Source organism: Rhea americana, unplaced genomic scaffold, assembly GCF_003343005.1.
Source record: "Rhea americana isolate MKP2758 unplaced genomic scaffold, rheAme1 scaffold_108, whole genome shotgun sequence".
Taxonomy (NCBI): Eukaryota; Metazoa; Chordata; class Aves; order Rheiformes; family Rheidae; genus Rhea; species Rhea americana.
The window spans coordinates 54,572-70,884 of record NW_028185128.1 but is presented as its reverse complement, the minus strand read 5'-3'; the positions used below and the strand labels follow the sequence as shown (position 1 = coordinate 70,884).

At 37.3% G+C, this 16,313-nt stretch overlaps 1 protein-coding gene across 1 annotated transcript in view; it reads right to left on the bottom strand.

Annotated features, from left to right (window-relative positions):
* UTRN (utrophin) overlaps positions 1-16,313 on the bottom strand; it is a gene marked incomplete at its 5' end in the record, with an annotated part of 298,945 nt that overhangs the window by 228,575 nt on the left and 54,057 nt on the right. Inside the window, 5 exons of the mRNA XM_085310498.1 lie at positions 3,725-3,914; positions 9,013-9,167; positions 10,658-10,863; positions 14,781-14,898; positions 16,034-16,239. Coding sequence (XP_085166624.1) covers positions 3,725-3,914; positions 9,013-9,167; positions 10,658-10,863; positions 14,781-14,898; positions 16,034-16,239 — 875 coding nt within the window. The remainder of the gene's footprint in view (positions 1-3,724; positions 3,915-9,012; positions 9,168-10,657; positions 10,864-14,780; positions 14,899-16,033; positions 16,240-16,313) is intronic.

Below are 16,313 nucleotides of genomic sequence, written 5' to 3'. Positions count from 1 at the left end.
CAAGACAAAGGAGATGATGATGATGATGATTATTGCAGCTTTACTTTAAAGTATCAGCTGAATAAAGATCTAAATAAAAGTCACCTGCTCCTAAGTTAAACACTTCTCCTTAATGATATCATAAAGTTAAAACAAGAGGTTTTTGGATAAATTTGGAATCTAAAGAGACTGTTCCAAGTAATCACATTATTTAATGTGTACATTGCTACATAAATATGTTCCTATTCAACTCTGTTAGCACAACCTTCTCATCCTTATCTTCCCAGTTCATTTCTAGAATTCAGTCAATTTTTATACCAGACCTCACATCAAACTTGCTTTCCTTGTAAACTGTTCTCTCTCTGATCTTTCCAGCACCAAACATAGTATCAAGGGCATTCACTTCATTCTATATTTAAAAATCTCACCTTGTGTATTCTTGACCTCTACAGCCTCTGCTTCTTTCCTCATCTCCACCACCTCTTTGAACTGTTCCCCTATACTCAATTACTTTTGGCTTATCTACTCTCTCACTAAAACCATGTTCCTTTCCCTCCAATCCTGGCCTATCAACATTAGCTGATGTCCTGTTAATAAACATTCTTGGCAAAAACCTAGGAGAGAGGAGAGCAAGAGCTCAAAACTTTGTTGTATGTAATAGGGTCCAGTCCACTCCTGCCCTCTCCTCTTTCAGTTCTGCTCTTTCTCCTTRCCAACATACAAGCTTGAATCAAGCAGTAACTCAAAAGGAAATAAGTAGTCCATGACTAGTCAGGCTGATCTGAGTTTATGCTAAAATAAAGCTTTCAAATTATTTTGAATAATATCTTTACACCCGTAGGCAAAGAACTTCACTCACGTTACCCCAGCACTACTTTCTACTGCTTGTTAGTTCATAGTTTCTGCATCTTTCTTCAAATTAGTTTTTAAACTGCTTGTAGGTGGTTGCTACCTATTTTACACATGGTGTCCAAAACAGACCAGAGTGTTTTGACAGTAACCTGAAAGGAAGTCCTCTGCAATAATTAGGCACAGAACGATTTAAGAAAGATTGGTGCTATAATCATGAATTTCCTCGCTTACAAACAATCAAAAACAACCTTACTTTCTGCCCAACTGAAAGTTAGGATTATTTTCATTGTACTGCTCTTACCCTTGAAAGCAGCAGTGAAAGTCAAAACAAGGCTTCAACAATCTGCAGATCCCTGGCTCTCTAGAATGATTTGCGTTGCAGTCAAACAACTTAACCCCAACAAYGTAATGGACGATAGCCCCCCACCCCCAACACACAAAGCTGCCTAACAGATGATCTTATTTTGAATATGCATGACATATAACAACAAAATATATTCCATCATGTTTTGTCTGTGTGCAGCAGATATTTCACCTACGATTTAATCACAGCCTGAAAATATGGTAAATAAACTTCTTCCTCAATGCTTAAGGCTTGGGGGGGGGGGGGAAGGCATGCCTTCCTATAGAGCCAAGKAAGTTACAAGCTCTACATTGTTCTTGCAATCAGTTCAATTTAGAAGATGTGTTTCTTCAGGTATTTAGCAAAGAACAACAAAGAACAATGTTACTGTATACTGCGGAAGAGGAGGAGAGAACAGGAAGTTTTCTTTCTTTAATCAGTTTTAATCTTAAAACCTTGCAGGGGAGAGGGCTTGAATTTTCTTTATAATTTGCTTTCAAAAAGATCATTTCAACAAATATTTGAAAACAGAAACATTGATTTTTTGAGAGCTTGTCCGTGCATTGATTTGAAAGTTTCTGGTTAGATTTAAAGTAGTATAAGAAGTTGATATAGTTCATTTCAGAAGCCATTGAACTATGACAGCCTGACATGTGCTCTCCCAACTTTGGTAACTGAAAAAAAGCTATTCACAATATTATGTAAATTCACAGCCAAGTTAAGTGATTACAGCTCTTCTTCTGCTGCACAATGTATAGAAGAGTGCACAGTCACAGGGTAGGTGAAGAATATGAGTTATATAGAGGCTTACAGACCTCTCCACGGAGCAGCAGGGACTCCTGCCCAGCTGTTCTACCTTCACATAGCACAGGTCTGACAATAAACCAACCTGCAGCACAGCAAAGGAGGCAATCAATCTTCCACGATCAAATTGCCCAAGTCCTTCACAGCTGCATACAGTGGACAGTAGTGTTTTGCAAAGTCAAAGCTTTATTCCAGCGTAATTGACTGCACAAAATGCAAGGTAATGCAGAAATAAGTCTGTTTATACACTGCACTGCCACATGCTGTTAGCTTTCTGTGGTCCCATTTTAGTCCTGCCAGCACTCCTACTTTTATTGTTGCCAACAGAAAGTAAATACATTAACTTCTAGGTGTTGTCATTAYAGACTGGTGTCAGCATTTCACAAGAAGTCTCATCTCTACAGATGAGTTACCTGGCTGATGATAACCACATAAAAGTTGGTGAGTGACACATCATCTACAGACTCAAGACTTCACAATATACTGTTCTCCCCTTACGATTAGTGCCTGATCAAACACTTYGAATTTAAATAAAATGCAGCATTTGATGTAGACATGTTCAGGTTAATAGCATTATTGATAGTACCACACTTATTCATTAAAAGCTACTTAAACTCCATGAATTTAGACTATGAAAAGCATTACCCCAAACTCAGAGTGCAGAATTTCTATAGCTAATCCAACCTTTCAATTTGTGTATATTGAAAGAGAATAASTATATTAAATAATGAGGCAAACTAATCAAAGGAGAAAAATGCATTAGAACACTTAGGAGAAAGAAGGAGAAAAAATGCAGCAAAACAATTCAGGAGAAAGAAGAGACATGAACAGCATTCACATCATGTAAACAGGACATTTATGTGTCAGAAAAATACTGAAAAATCCTTTTAACCAGTGATGTGCAGTCTTTTCCTGCCACAGGCCCAAATATATTAATTTAAAAAAGAAGAGTTGACAGGTCCCTACATTCTTTACTGTTGTCTTCCCTCAATAAGGCCGACTAAACTCAGTTCCTCCCTCTCTCCCCCCTTCTGCCTCCTCAAAGAGGCATACTGGAAAGGGAGGAATGGATAGCTGATGATGTACTCCAGCTATCCTCAATGGTCTGTGCTTCTCAGACTGGGAGAAGGGAATTACCTTCTAATAATTACCTTCATTTTAGATGAGCCAAGGTGTCCACACATGAGAAAGGACCCTAAGTGGCAACATTTAATCTCCTACTCAGTTTTCCACACTTCGATTTCCACACTTTGTGGCCTGTATGCCAACTAAGGCTCAGCTCAGGAGCTGCTGGGCAGCAATAGTAGGAAAGGGTGGAAAGGTGAACTGAGCACCACAACTTCTCAGGTTACTGGCAAAATAGAGGGAGGAAAGCAGGAAAGATAAGGAAGACAAGGAGACAGCACTTCCCAGGCCTGTACTTCCCTGGAAGAAATTTGATTAAATTGTTCAGTTGGACAATCACATGGTATGATTCGGTTTAATCAGATACATGTTTCCTGAACACAGTCACTTGCCAGGGATTTTTTTTAAGAGCCCTGATGACCAGAGATGTGCATTGACTACGCATTTCAAACCTTGGCAAGAAAAAGCTGCTACCTTCACACTCCTGATTTTTAAAATGCTGTTTTCAAATACCTTAAAATAGGCTGCAGGTCTCTCCACTCTATTAGATAGCTTTCCTTCATAACATTTGCCAAGGAGGAGAAGTGCAAATAACAACAGTAGCATTATTTAATTTCTTACCTGAATCTGTTTTCTAAGCTCCCTTATGCAAGCACTATCCTGAGTAGCAGTTTCACGCTGGGACGCGTCTGCAAGAACATTTACTGTTGTCTCTGCTTCTTGAAGCCACTTGAGGAAGCTCTCCAGATCCTTGTGCAAAGCTTGYACTGTCTTCAGCTCAGCCTCCAAGAAATTCTGCCTATCAACAGCTCTGAAAACAAGACAAGAATCAGAATTTTCCTCTGTAACATCACRCATTACACATATCACAAGCTGAGCTATTGAAAGAGAAACCCAAAAGTTCTCTTCATTTAGAAATTATACATCTGTCAGTTTATCATTATTTATATCACTGTTTCTGTGATTGTTATATCTATAGCATTCCACAGATGTTCTTAGCTAGATACATATTTCATAGTTCTTTTTTAAAAGCATGTGGAAGAAAAGTTACTCATTAAAAATCTAGTTTTTCTAGTACTACAATCATGGACTTACACTACTCCAACTGCTAGAAGCATTATTCCCATGTGTGAATGCTCTTCCTCAAAAACAAACATCATATGGAATAAAAGGACTGAGGGGTTGGAGCTTTTTCTTTTATAGTTAGCAGAAACAGTTCCCTATATCAGCATATAATGTACTAGTTAAAGTGCTAAGGAATGAAAAGTCATTCACAATTCACTCTGCTAAAAACAAAGACTTTTGTCACTACCASTCATACTGAATACTACATTACCATCTTATCAGTCAACATCATCTAGTCCAAACAGAACATTCTTAAAAAAGGAATTTCAGTCAAAAGATCTCCAGCTAGATGATCACACAAGATTTTGTTTGGTAAAGGATTTTTTAAGATCTAAGTCTTTTATTATTGGTAATCAACTACGCAAACATCTTTCCTAAAAAAAATCAGATTATATCTYTGCATAATAAAACCGTTTTTCCTTGTCACTGAAATGAAATATATGAAAAACTGTTAAGAATCATCAATTTAAAAATCAATTGAAATATGACAAGCTGGTTTTCATTCATTTGAGGCTACCACTCAGTAGTATCCCTTTTTCCAAAAAAGRAGGGAACTGTCCCACCAGCACACTGTAGAGAAGCCTCTATCAGGGCTAATGTCTGGAATGCTGTTACTAAATAACTAGGAAATTCAACCTTTATTTGGAGTTCACTCACTAACCATACTATAAGATTTCAGTGGCAAAGTGATATTTATTTTCAAACAAAATGAGGCCAAAACACTCAGCATTTGATATTTTTGAAAAAAATGAACAAGCTTCTCCAAACAACCTTGATTTATTTGTATTCTGCCTTCTCATATTCTCCTTTCATTTTCTTTCCTACTTTTCACAGTGTGGTGACAGTATTGCTCAGTAGTATTACGGACTCACTGTATTCAGAATCAAGACCTTCAATAGTTGTTAAAAGTGTTTTTTTAAAAAARGAAGCTGTGAGTGTTTGGTATCATTCAAGAGGAAGTTTCTAAGTGGGTAGCACATTATAACAGAAGATAGATGTAAGGAAAAGCTGTTTTCCTTCAACGACAGTAAGAAAATCTGATGCAACCCCAATTCTATCAAGCTTACATTCTTAAATATTAACATAACAAAGCAAATTTTCAAGACACTATTTGCAACATTACAGAGTGTTGTGAATCCAAATTTAGAAACTACTGGGCTTATGCCATGTTTTAATCATTGCTTCATCCAAAGTGAGATTGTTTGAATCATTCATTCTAACTTCAAGCTCCCCAAACTTTGGCCACTAGTAAAGGACTGACGGGGCAAGAAGCCTTCATTCATGCCTCTGACTTGAAGCTCTGGAATGCTTTGTTCACTTTGGGGGGGGGGAATAAATAAATAAAAGCATGTTCAGGATGACTGTTTGATAAAATATATTGTCTAAAATAACAACAAAATAGCACCTCAAAAATTGGAACATGCTAATATACTAAAAAAGAGGAGAAGAGAGAGAGTGGAGGGGGAGGGAAAAAAAAAAAAAAAAAGAAAAAAAAAAAAAAAGAACCACACACACACTCCTATACACCACAAAATAAAAGCAGGAGTGCTGACTTCAAAACCCTCTTCCCTCTGCAGGGATTTTCTTCCCTAGCAGGGGACTAAGGCCAAAGGTGGAATAACAAGAGTGACAACAGGAAGAACAGGCTGAAAATAAAGGTGACCTTCAAAGAAACAGAGAAGCCCCAAAGAATGAAACACAGTAAAAGTGACCCAGATCTCTAAGTGTAAGTACTGATGCACTAGACAGGAATTGAGACAACCTGAACATTATACCTAGTAACATTCATTCAAGAATGTTGTCTTCAGCCTTAAAGTTTTCATATCTCAAACTTTGTGYTTAGCTGAAATTAAAGGGAAGAATTAAATCCTTTAACAGTCCTGCTGCTGTCATGACATCTGAATTAAAGATGAAAATAATTCCATTCAGTACATTTGTATTCCAGTAGCATAAATTAAAAGATTTACAACTAATGTTCTAGGTTACACGAGTGTTGTAAAAAAGGATCTGTGTGACAGTAGTTAGCAACATTTCTACAGAGCAGACCCAAATACTTTTATTTCATTCCAGTAAAGGTCACAAATAGATGACGGAGAGTTCTGTACTGCAGACAGACTACTTGCCATGCCAACAGTGATGATTCAGATTCTCAAATAAATCAGATACAACCAGAACATTCTCAAAGGAGAGAAGGTCTTTCTAGGTGGTAAGAATTAATGTGAGGAGAACCTACGGAGCCCCAAACAAATGCAGCCAACTTCACTTAACTTGGTGACAGGCAAAAAGGTCTAAACAGATTCTGTTAGCAAAGACATGTCCAAGAAAAACAAAAATTTTATCTCTAGTATTTAAGTTTCCTAGCACTGTTTTAGCTTGCAGTTCTACCCAATTATATTTCAGATATAAACTAAAAATCTGCAATGCACATAGATGTGAGATCAAGGAAGAGTCATGAAGAACATGTGGGACAATCTGGACAATCRTAATCCACTTCTGAGGCACCAAAAGTAGAGGAAATTACTATAGTTTCACCTCTGAAATATACAAATGAAACACAAATAGCCACTGGATAGCATATTCAATTTATACTGCATCAAGCAGAAGTGCTTTATCTCCTTAAAGCTGATGTTTTTAAAATGAGCTGCTTCAATTTCAAGTTACATGGCTACAGTCTTCCTGATAGCGCTATTGAGGTGCTATTAAGGACTGTGATTCTCCCAGGTGAAGTACTAAAGACTCTTCCTGCACTCTCCAGGAATAGGTATTGCCAGAATAAAATGGAATTTTRAAGTATTTTACTGTTAATACATATCTATGCCTATAGAAGCCATGGCACCCTATGCGTGTTCCATGTGCAATCCCTGTCCATCTGAAGTCCATCACTGGAATTAAGCCTCATCACTTCATGTTGCAAAGCATAAAATACTTCACTATAATTTATAATTAATGTGATCAAAGCAAGCATAAAAGCCTTCACTTCCCTGAAAAAGTTCCTCCAATGCACTATCTCCTAATTTTATGCTGCCCCATGAAGTTATATTGAGCAGCTCCACACTCCCACTACCCACCAGTTTCCCAACTTCTCCTTTAACAGCTCTCTTAATTAGTTAAAAACAAAACAGAAATGTATCCTCTTAACACTACAGGCTGCAAAATAGTAGCCCTAGTAATGACAGGAAAGCTTCAGATACACACAATAGAAAGCAAGCGTTTATTATTCCAGACTTTCTTAAGCAGATTCAAAAGTTAGAGGATCCAGGCAGGGGTCTTCAGAGTCCTTTCTGATCCCCCTGTCCTGAGTTGGGTGGGCAGTTTTATGCTACCTCTAACAAAAACACCAARAAGTTTGAACTTGAATATCTGTAGCCTACTATTATTACCAACCCAAAAAGCATCTGTTTCCCCTCACCATCAAATTCCTTCTTCATCCCCAGATGCCATTGTGACAGAAATCCAGATAAAATTAATGATATTTTGGAAAAATTATTACAGTATTCTGATGAAGGGGAGGAGGATCTGATGCAGAATATGCTCCAGTCCTCGATCTTAATGCAAATGAATGATCAGAAATAACCAAATCAGGAGATGAGTGCATCCCTATGACCCACTTTAGAGAGCAAAAGTGAAAAAGCTAAGGAAGGCTTATCATATGCCAAAGCCTTTCCCACAGTCTACTGAAAGGTTTCTGAAAAAATAGCAAAAAGGTATGTATATCACACTGAATAATAATGGAGCTTTTTACTCCTTTAAAATTCCATCTTAGGTGTCTCAAAACATTTAGAGATYGATACAATTTTATTCTATCTCAAGTCATCACAATGTAGGAGCCAAATAAAGTTTTGTCTCGTTACTCATCTCTCAATGGAAATAACCATTTCCATTGAGAAATGGTTCATATAAACCATTCATATAAAACTCACTGTCACATCAGAAGCACAAAAATACAAAGGTACCATTCTTGTTTTTATTTTTTTTTCTTTTTAAACAGGCATTGGCAGTCATATTAGAAGCCTTCCAAGGTGAATTGTGGGAATCTGCATCGTGCAAAATTCAGAATAGCTTCACTGTAACTGACTATTGATTTACACAAACCTTAAACACTGCAGAAAATTTTAAGTATACAGACAGGAGATACTAATATACAGAAACTTGTATCCTTTATTTCTATCATTTAAAAAACAGCTACATATAGTGTGAAAGAAGAGTGCTGCCAGCAGGTCGAGGGAGATGGTCCTGCCCSTCTACTCAGCCCTGGGGAGGCCTCATCTCGAGTACTGTGTCCAGTTCTGGGCTCCYCAGSACAAGAGAGACATGGAGCTACTGGASAGAGTCCAGCAGAGGGCTACAAAGCTGATCAGAGGGCTGGAGCACCTGCCCTGTGAGGAACGGCTGCGAGAGCTGGGCCTCTTCAGCCTGGAGAAGAGAAGACTGAGGGGGGATCTTATCAATGTGTACAAGCACCTGAAGGGAGGTTGTCAAGGGGACGGGGACAAACTCTTTTCAGTTGTCCCCTGTGACAGGACAAGAGGCAATGGGCAGAAACTGAACCACAGGAAGTTCTGCCTGACCATGAGGGGAAATTTCTTCCCTGTGAGTGACGGAGCACTGGCACAGGTTGCCCAGAGAGGTTGTGGAGTCTCCTTCTCTGGAAGATCTCCAAGGCCCGCCTGGATGCAATCCTGTCTAATACACTCCAGGTGATCCTGTTTGAGCAGGGAGGTTGGACTAGATGCTCTCCAGAGGTATCTTCCAATCTTAACTATTCTGTRAAAGCTCATAATTACCTTTGGTTCAGATTAACCCAACAAGTATTCATTTGGTCAGTGGTTTCCTTCACCCTCCTTGTGTCATCATCTCGATACTCTCGAAGWAGTTTATTAGAAAGATCATTGAACGCAGCTACTGTGATGTCACCTCTATGCAAATCCTGAACTAACACCTAAAAAACAAATTCAGAATGAGATACACGAGCAAAACTAATACCAAACTATTTCACATATTGTGCATTTTATAGTATTATTAAAACTTTTACAACAAATGTACATATATCTCATCTAGAATATGTTCCCTCTTAAAACAACTATTAGAAACTAGCATTCTGACAATGAACCAATCAAAGCACAAATGAGAAAAAATATATTTTTCAGAATTGCCAAAGGCTAGAAAAATCTTTTTCTGTGTTTTACTAATAACGAAAGAAAAAGTGCTTTCATATTTTTAGTAGCACGAATACGTTTAAATTTTGCGAATGACAATACAACCACCAGCTAAATGTGACACAAATGAAGTGTGAAGCAGGATTTTTTTTTTAATTTCTTTTTAAAATGAAGAAACATATCAAATATAGTCACTTATTGTAGCAGGATATTCATAACGTGGCTCAGCCTTACAAATTCTTCATATATTTCTAACTCTAGAAAAAATATATAATGTTTAGTTATATCTTATATTATGCATATGTTCAGTTATAACTTAAGTTCATGCATAACCTGTGCATGTTCAGGCACAAGTTAGCTTTCACTTAAGAAACAAAGCAAACAGTCCTAATAGCCCATTTCCAATCTCCTGCTCAAATAAAGACAATGAAAAGCAGGTAATTTACTATTTATTAAACAGGGCAATAGTTCAGTGACGGATTCTCATGACCGCACCTCTCCACTTCTTTCCATATCCAACTGCACTCCTATYCTATCCCTCCATGAATACACATACATTTTTTTTAAACTCCTTTATAGCCMTGTTCCTTGTAGCACTGATAAGAGCCCCTCCTCACTGACTTCTCTCTCCTGTTCCCATTCTGTGGCTCCTGTAGCCTGCCCTTTTCCTGATAGCCCTCAGAACAAAGGACATCAGACTTACTGATTTATCACAGCAGGTTTGCTGTGAAATAAGCAGTAAAGATTGTGAAAAAGTTAAATATGTCCAAGGGACCCATCAGAAGTGAAATTCAGGATAATTTTTATATATCTTGGTCCATCCTTGGATTTACTGACCACCATTAATAGGTCTCTATGCAGTAACACACACTATATTCTGTGATCACATAAATAAAGTTTTATCAGTCTGAGGTTCAAATTTTCTGCATAAGATCATTCATCTGTTGTTATACTGTATTGACTTTAATTATACATGTTAAAAGGAAGACCTRCTACATGCACACATGCCACCTGTCTCTCTCCCCCAGAAAACAATTCTCAGAGAATCTGATTAGAGGGCTGAGGGGACAAGGAAGGGCAGGGAAAGGGGTGGGGAGAGAGGTGAAAAGAGAGAATTTAGAGTCTTTCCTCCCCCAAAGGAGAAAGAATTGCCAAATCTATTTTACAATTAAATCTTATACTACACAGACTGAGGAGCTAGTGGGGACAGCGGAAAAAAGGCACATGGGGAAGCTGTTTAAAGAAGAACAAAACCCCATACAGATAGCCTTACTTTGTTATCTGCAATCTGTTTAGCAAGCATCTCTTTGGAGGCCTGCAGGAGCATGCGAAGACGGATCTCTGACTGCTCCATGAGGTGCTCCATTTCTTGCCTCTGCTCCTCCCACTGCACGCTGTCAGCCAGCATGTACTTCAGCTGCTGCTGCCGGACCTCCACACCATGCTGGGTACTGTCCCACTGGTTCTTGACCTTCTCCACTGTGGAGGACAACGCAGGAAATCAAAAACCTCAGGCAAACAACCAAGTGGCCATACCTAGCAGTTGCTTTGCAGGACAAGATGCAATAATACAACTCATTCACTGAACAGAAATTTTTTCAGTATTCAGTGTTTTAGTTCCCTATATAGTTTATATATTCACAGAAGCAAACTWAAATGTAGGTGTTTGGCTGTCTCTTGTCTACACAGGCCAGCCCAAGATGGCAAATATTTGAAAGACTTCAAAATCATGATTCTTTACTTTTTAAGAAGGCACATTTGGCAGGCCAGTCAAYTGCAGCTCCACTATGAAAATATGCAAAAGCAGGGTCTTGAGGAGCACAAGTTTAAGGTGATGACTACACCAGCAAATCATCTTTGCRCAGCTGTTGCTGAAACCAGTATAAATGAACAGACAAATAAATTTTGTTTATACCCATGTAGTTTACACGGAGTGAAATAAGTTTTACTGGCCAGTGTGCTGAAGCCAGTAGAGCAGCATCTGCACTACAGCTTTGGCTAAGGCAGAAACATTCAAGTAACAACCTGCTTTAATGCTTTCATTTCACTGCAAGTTTTTACAGTCTGAAGTTAAGTGTTAGAGCACAACAGAAAAGTTATTGATCACCTCCCATTTCCTTCAACTATCACATTTCTCTCTCAATAACCAGAGTTACATTATATGATCAATCAACAGCCTTTAACCTTTAATAAACGAAGGGTGAAAAAGCCACCATGATGACAGCCTAGGGAAAAAAATTATAGCATGTCAGGGAGAGTACCAAGTCTGCCTGTCCCAGAGAGATAAATAGCATTATACTTTTTTCTTAATATTTAAAGACCATTAAAAATAAGGGAGGGAGGGAGAGAGTTACTTGACACTCTCTAGAAGGTAGTAACACACTACATTGCCAGAACAAAACAGTCAAAAAGCAAACATAAGAAAAAAAGTTAAAATAAAAAACTCAATCTGAATTTCTGGAGTACAGCTGTTAAATGATCTAACTCTCAAAATAAGCATCTTTTTTATTTTACTATCTTACCCTAATATAGATAAAGAAGTATTGTAGTAAGATAACACTCCTTACAAAGCAATTTCAGCAGTTACAGGGAGGCCATAAAAATACTGGCTCTGTGGTCTGCACCCCCACTGGGAAGAAACTCTGCTGCTCAGTAGAGATTCAAATCCTTCACACTGATCATGCAAGAAAGTCTGTTCAAGTCAATTTGTGTCACTCTATCAACTTGTGTGACTTTAATCTCAACTTTGGGACACATTACACGGCTGATTTTTAAACAGAAGTTTTTAATTAAATTAATGGCATCTTTACTTGTTACTGACAGGAAAATAAAAGCCTCATTTACTCACTCACCTGCAGCAACAGGTAGATAATATGCGAAATATCTTATGTTTATCTTAYCAATAAGCAAGTCTTTTTACTTCGTATACCTGAAAACTAACATACTTGATGCTTAGAGAATTTAGGAAACTTTAATCTTCCACAAAGTACACATGTCAAGGATAGCACATAAGCTAAAACTCACTTAAGTGGACTTTACCCTCCCCTCCTCCTCTAAAAAAAAAAAATAAATAAAAAAAGAGAGAGAGAGAGAGAGAGAGAGAGAGAGAGAAAAAGCCTTTTATAAGCATTCAAAGTCATTATGCTTTATCTGCTGAGGAAGATCTCTCATTAAGGACTACGTTTAATGTAGTGTCACAGTGCTCTCAGGCTGTGGCAGTGGAGCTCACTGGCCAGAGCAACTGTATTACTGCTGAACAGAACTGTGTAACACAGCTTTGTATTCAAGTCACAGGCAACTTCTGGATTAATTTTCAGGTATGGTGTAGGTCATATTGACTATGAGAATTCAGAAGAAAGTTTTACTACCCCACCGTAAAAATAATACATTTTTTTAATATGTTTCTAGTTTGAATAAATAGTATGTTCAAAAGGAAATCAGCAGCAGCTGTGAGAAATCAGTGATTTTACAAAAAATAGAAAAAGTAAAAACAGCAGGAGTGAAAAAAGGCTGTGATACTGTGAGCTGGCTAATGAACTACAAAGAAAAATCTAAGCATTCAAGTTCTCCTTGCAAACCTGGAAAGAAGAAAGTAGCCTGAGAAACAGCTGTCAATGATAGCAAGTTGATTGAAATGGATATATATTTGAAGTTTACATAGCATTACTATTACAGAAAGAATATTGCTTGATTGTGTTGCAAGTTTTTCCCTTTGCAGGCCTGGGTTAATCTTACCTCAATTAAAACCACCTTCCAGTCAGAGTTACAACAGAATTGTCTACTGCTGACATATTTCCCTGCTCTTCAGCCTCCAGCAAAACAGGACAGTGAAATTCTCAGTAACCTTAAGAATCTGCCCTCGGGGGCAATAGGTTGGTCCATAGAAAAAGCAGTCAAGAGCACTAGTCTGATATCAAAGTCAGAAAGATTTGAAAGAATTCCTGATGAGAAGGTACTTTTAATTGCCAATGGCCACATAGTAATTGAGAGGGAAGTTTCAGAGAAGGAAACTTTCCTTCATTTCTGCGGTCGTAGCTCTCTGACTAATTAGGCTTCATCTACAAACATACAACAGAGTTTGCAGGACATAACAACAGTTCTTAGTGTTTAAAGCAACACAGTACACAAAATAGTCTTCACCTTCACTTTTCTGAAAAGAAAATCAAAATCATCATTTTTTTTTGCAAATRTCAGAGACAACAAAATCTTCATTTTTTTCCCTGTTTCATGACAGGCCACAAAATCTTCATACACATGCGTTATCGAAGTTTCATACATGACAGTGCATACCACTTCTCTGTTCCCCTCTTGTATGGGCATGACTATTGGGGAACTCAAGTAAGTAAACCGTCTGAATACAATTCCTTCATTTCTTTTAACCTTCTGTGAAAAAAACAAGAATGTTTTGCGCCTGAATCTTGCCTTTGTTGAGTGACTCCTGTAGATTATACAGAATTACTATCCTAAGTTTCCACATTTAGTTCTTTTGACAGTGAAACTGAGACACTACAAGTTGCTTTAGCTTCTTTGGATCTTACTCCCCACTGCTAACCCACACCTTTTGCAACTCTAAGATTTCAGGCACTGTCTCATACGACACTTTAATGCAGGCATGGGCCAACTCCATTATTGCCTGCAGCAAGTCCTATAGACATCAAGAAAACTCATGCAGAAATAAAGCAGAACTGCCTTGCAGAGAAGAACATAGGGAAGTACATCTTTCCATTTTTCCACAGATTCTCTATGCTTCTAACTGAAATTTCCTGCTGAATTTTCTAATCTTAACAACTGGTAAAGCTTAGGAGTTCAAAGAATATGAAGCCCTTTGATTTCTAACTGTGTCAGTTGCATCTTTTCTTTTCCTAGTACCAGCAAAATAAATTTTCAATGGGGCACAGACCCTTAAATTAGAAAATCAATTTTAAAGTACATATCAGTAACTTATAAATACACTCTCAGTTAAAGAGTTTAAAAAAAAAAAGTACGAACACCAAGTTAGTCTGAGTTCATGCATTCATCCGTTTTGCATAATAAACTCTTCAGTGCACCACATCTTGAAGTAAAAGACAAAAATAAAAAGAAATATTAGCTTCTTTATATCAATAAATAATAAGTACAGATCAAGTGATAAGGATTTCAAGCAACTCTCAGGTCTTAGTCAAAATATTTACTCTTATATTTCTAAATTGGCCAGCCAAGAAAACCAGTGATGATGCTTCTTACATGAATTTTAATTAGACTGGTACAGTGAAAGCCATTTAATCGCTACATTTTCAGTGTATTCAAGAAAGACAACTTCAAYTAGGTTCAAAATCAAGATTTTAAGAGAAAGATACACAGATTACTTTAATGTCACAGAAACATTGTATTTGCAAACACAGAATGGTGGAACTTACATTTTTCTGTGATCACTGTCCTAACGTCTGAACTGGAAGTTTTATTTTTCAAATTCTGAGCCAATGTAAAAACAGAATCAAGCTGAGGGTGTCGTTGGTCCAAATCAGCCTTTGTTATCTGTTAAGAATTACGATGTGATTTTTCAGTACAAAAAGCAGAATTTAACTAACACAGCATCTGTATTATTTACAGATGAAACATGTATGCATCATTGTAGATAGATGACTGTTCCCATTATTATTTTACAAATGCAGCCCTTGAATGCTCACAATATTCTAGTGATACTTTAAAACCCAAATGTACTCTGAATGACAGTTACTGAAAATCCAGATGCACGGGTTAAACTGTGCAAATTATCCAGTTAGTGGAATCATTGCATAATATTTTCCAATAGCTCTTTTCCGCTCTTCCGTAAGTTATTTTTCCATTACCAAGGCCATTACTAAGTTCTTATTATTTAGAAGAAGAAAAAAAAACGTTGGATGGAGGGAAGGGAGGGAGGAAGAATTGTCTATTAGACGGTATGCATTGCACACAAAACTATGGCAATGTACCAGAACCTCATATTACACATACTACACAGCTAAAAGAAAAAAAGAGTTTCTAAGTTATTGTACACCAAGTTATTCTTTCAAATTCCATGTGAGGTTAGACACCCACAGGAAGAATTTAGAGCTTGTTTAGGCTGCAGCTTTTACTCACAGTTTCATTSATGTTAATTGATACCAAATCAAATAAAATGAAATTTAACAGTACCATACATCTCACAATGCAGCCCTTAGTCATGGCTCAGCAAAACAYGAGCTATTAACAGAAAAAAGTATTTACATCATGCATATTTAATGTTACAACTTACAAGCATTTTAGTATGTTTCTGTAAACCAATGTATTCTAGTTACAATACAAAAAAATTCATTAGAAACCACTACAGTGTGGATCATAAAGATCACCTTCCAAACAAGTCTGAAGTTGCTCAGAAGCTCTTCTTTATATGGTTAAACTGAAAAAACAGCATTGCATAGATCGCATAGGGAGACAAAAAATTAACAGAAAAGGGTAGAGGGGAAGAGGATGTAAGAATGACTACAGGGCTTCAAATATAATTTTCAAGTTATGCATGTACTGCAGTCAGTTTCAATTATTTTTTGTCTTCTTCAAACTTTTTTTAAACATTACTGGTTTGTGTTTTAAATAAAGAAGTTACAGGTATCTGACAATTTTCCAAACCACTAGCCTTCTCAAAAACACGTACTTTCATTCGTGCAATAGTCCGGCTGATGTCTTCAGCATTTCCCACAGTGACTATGTTTGACTTGAGCATCTGATCAATCAATATCAACCAGTCAGCCAGCTCAGTTATAGTTTTATCCAGATCAGCAGGTGCAGAAAGCTCTAAAGCCTGCGGAGTCTGAACAGGAATTTCAAATGAAGAGGATACTAGCACCACCTTTTGGACATCTGAAAAAATAGAGAGAGTTTTGAGGTTTTGTTTAAAAAGGGGGAAAAAAATATCAATCACAGAATTACAAGAA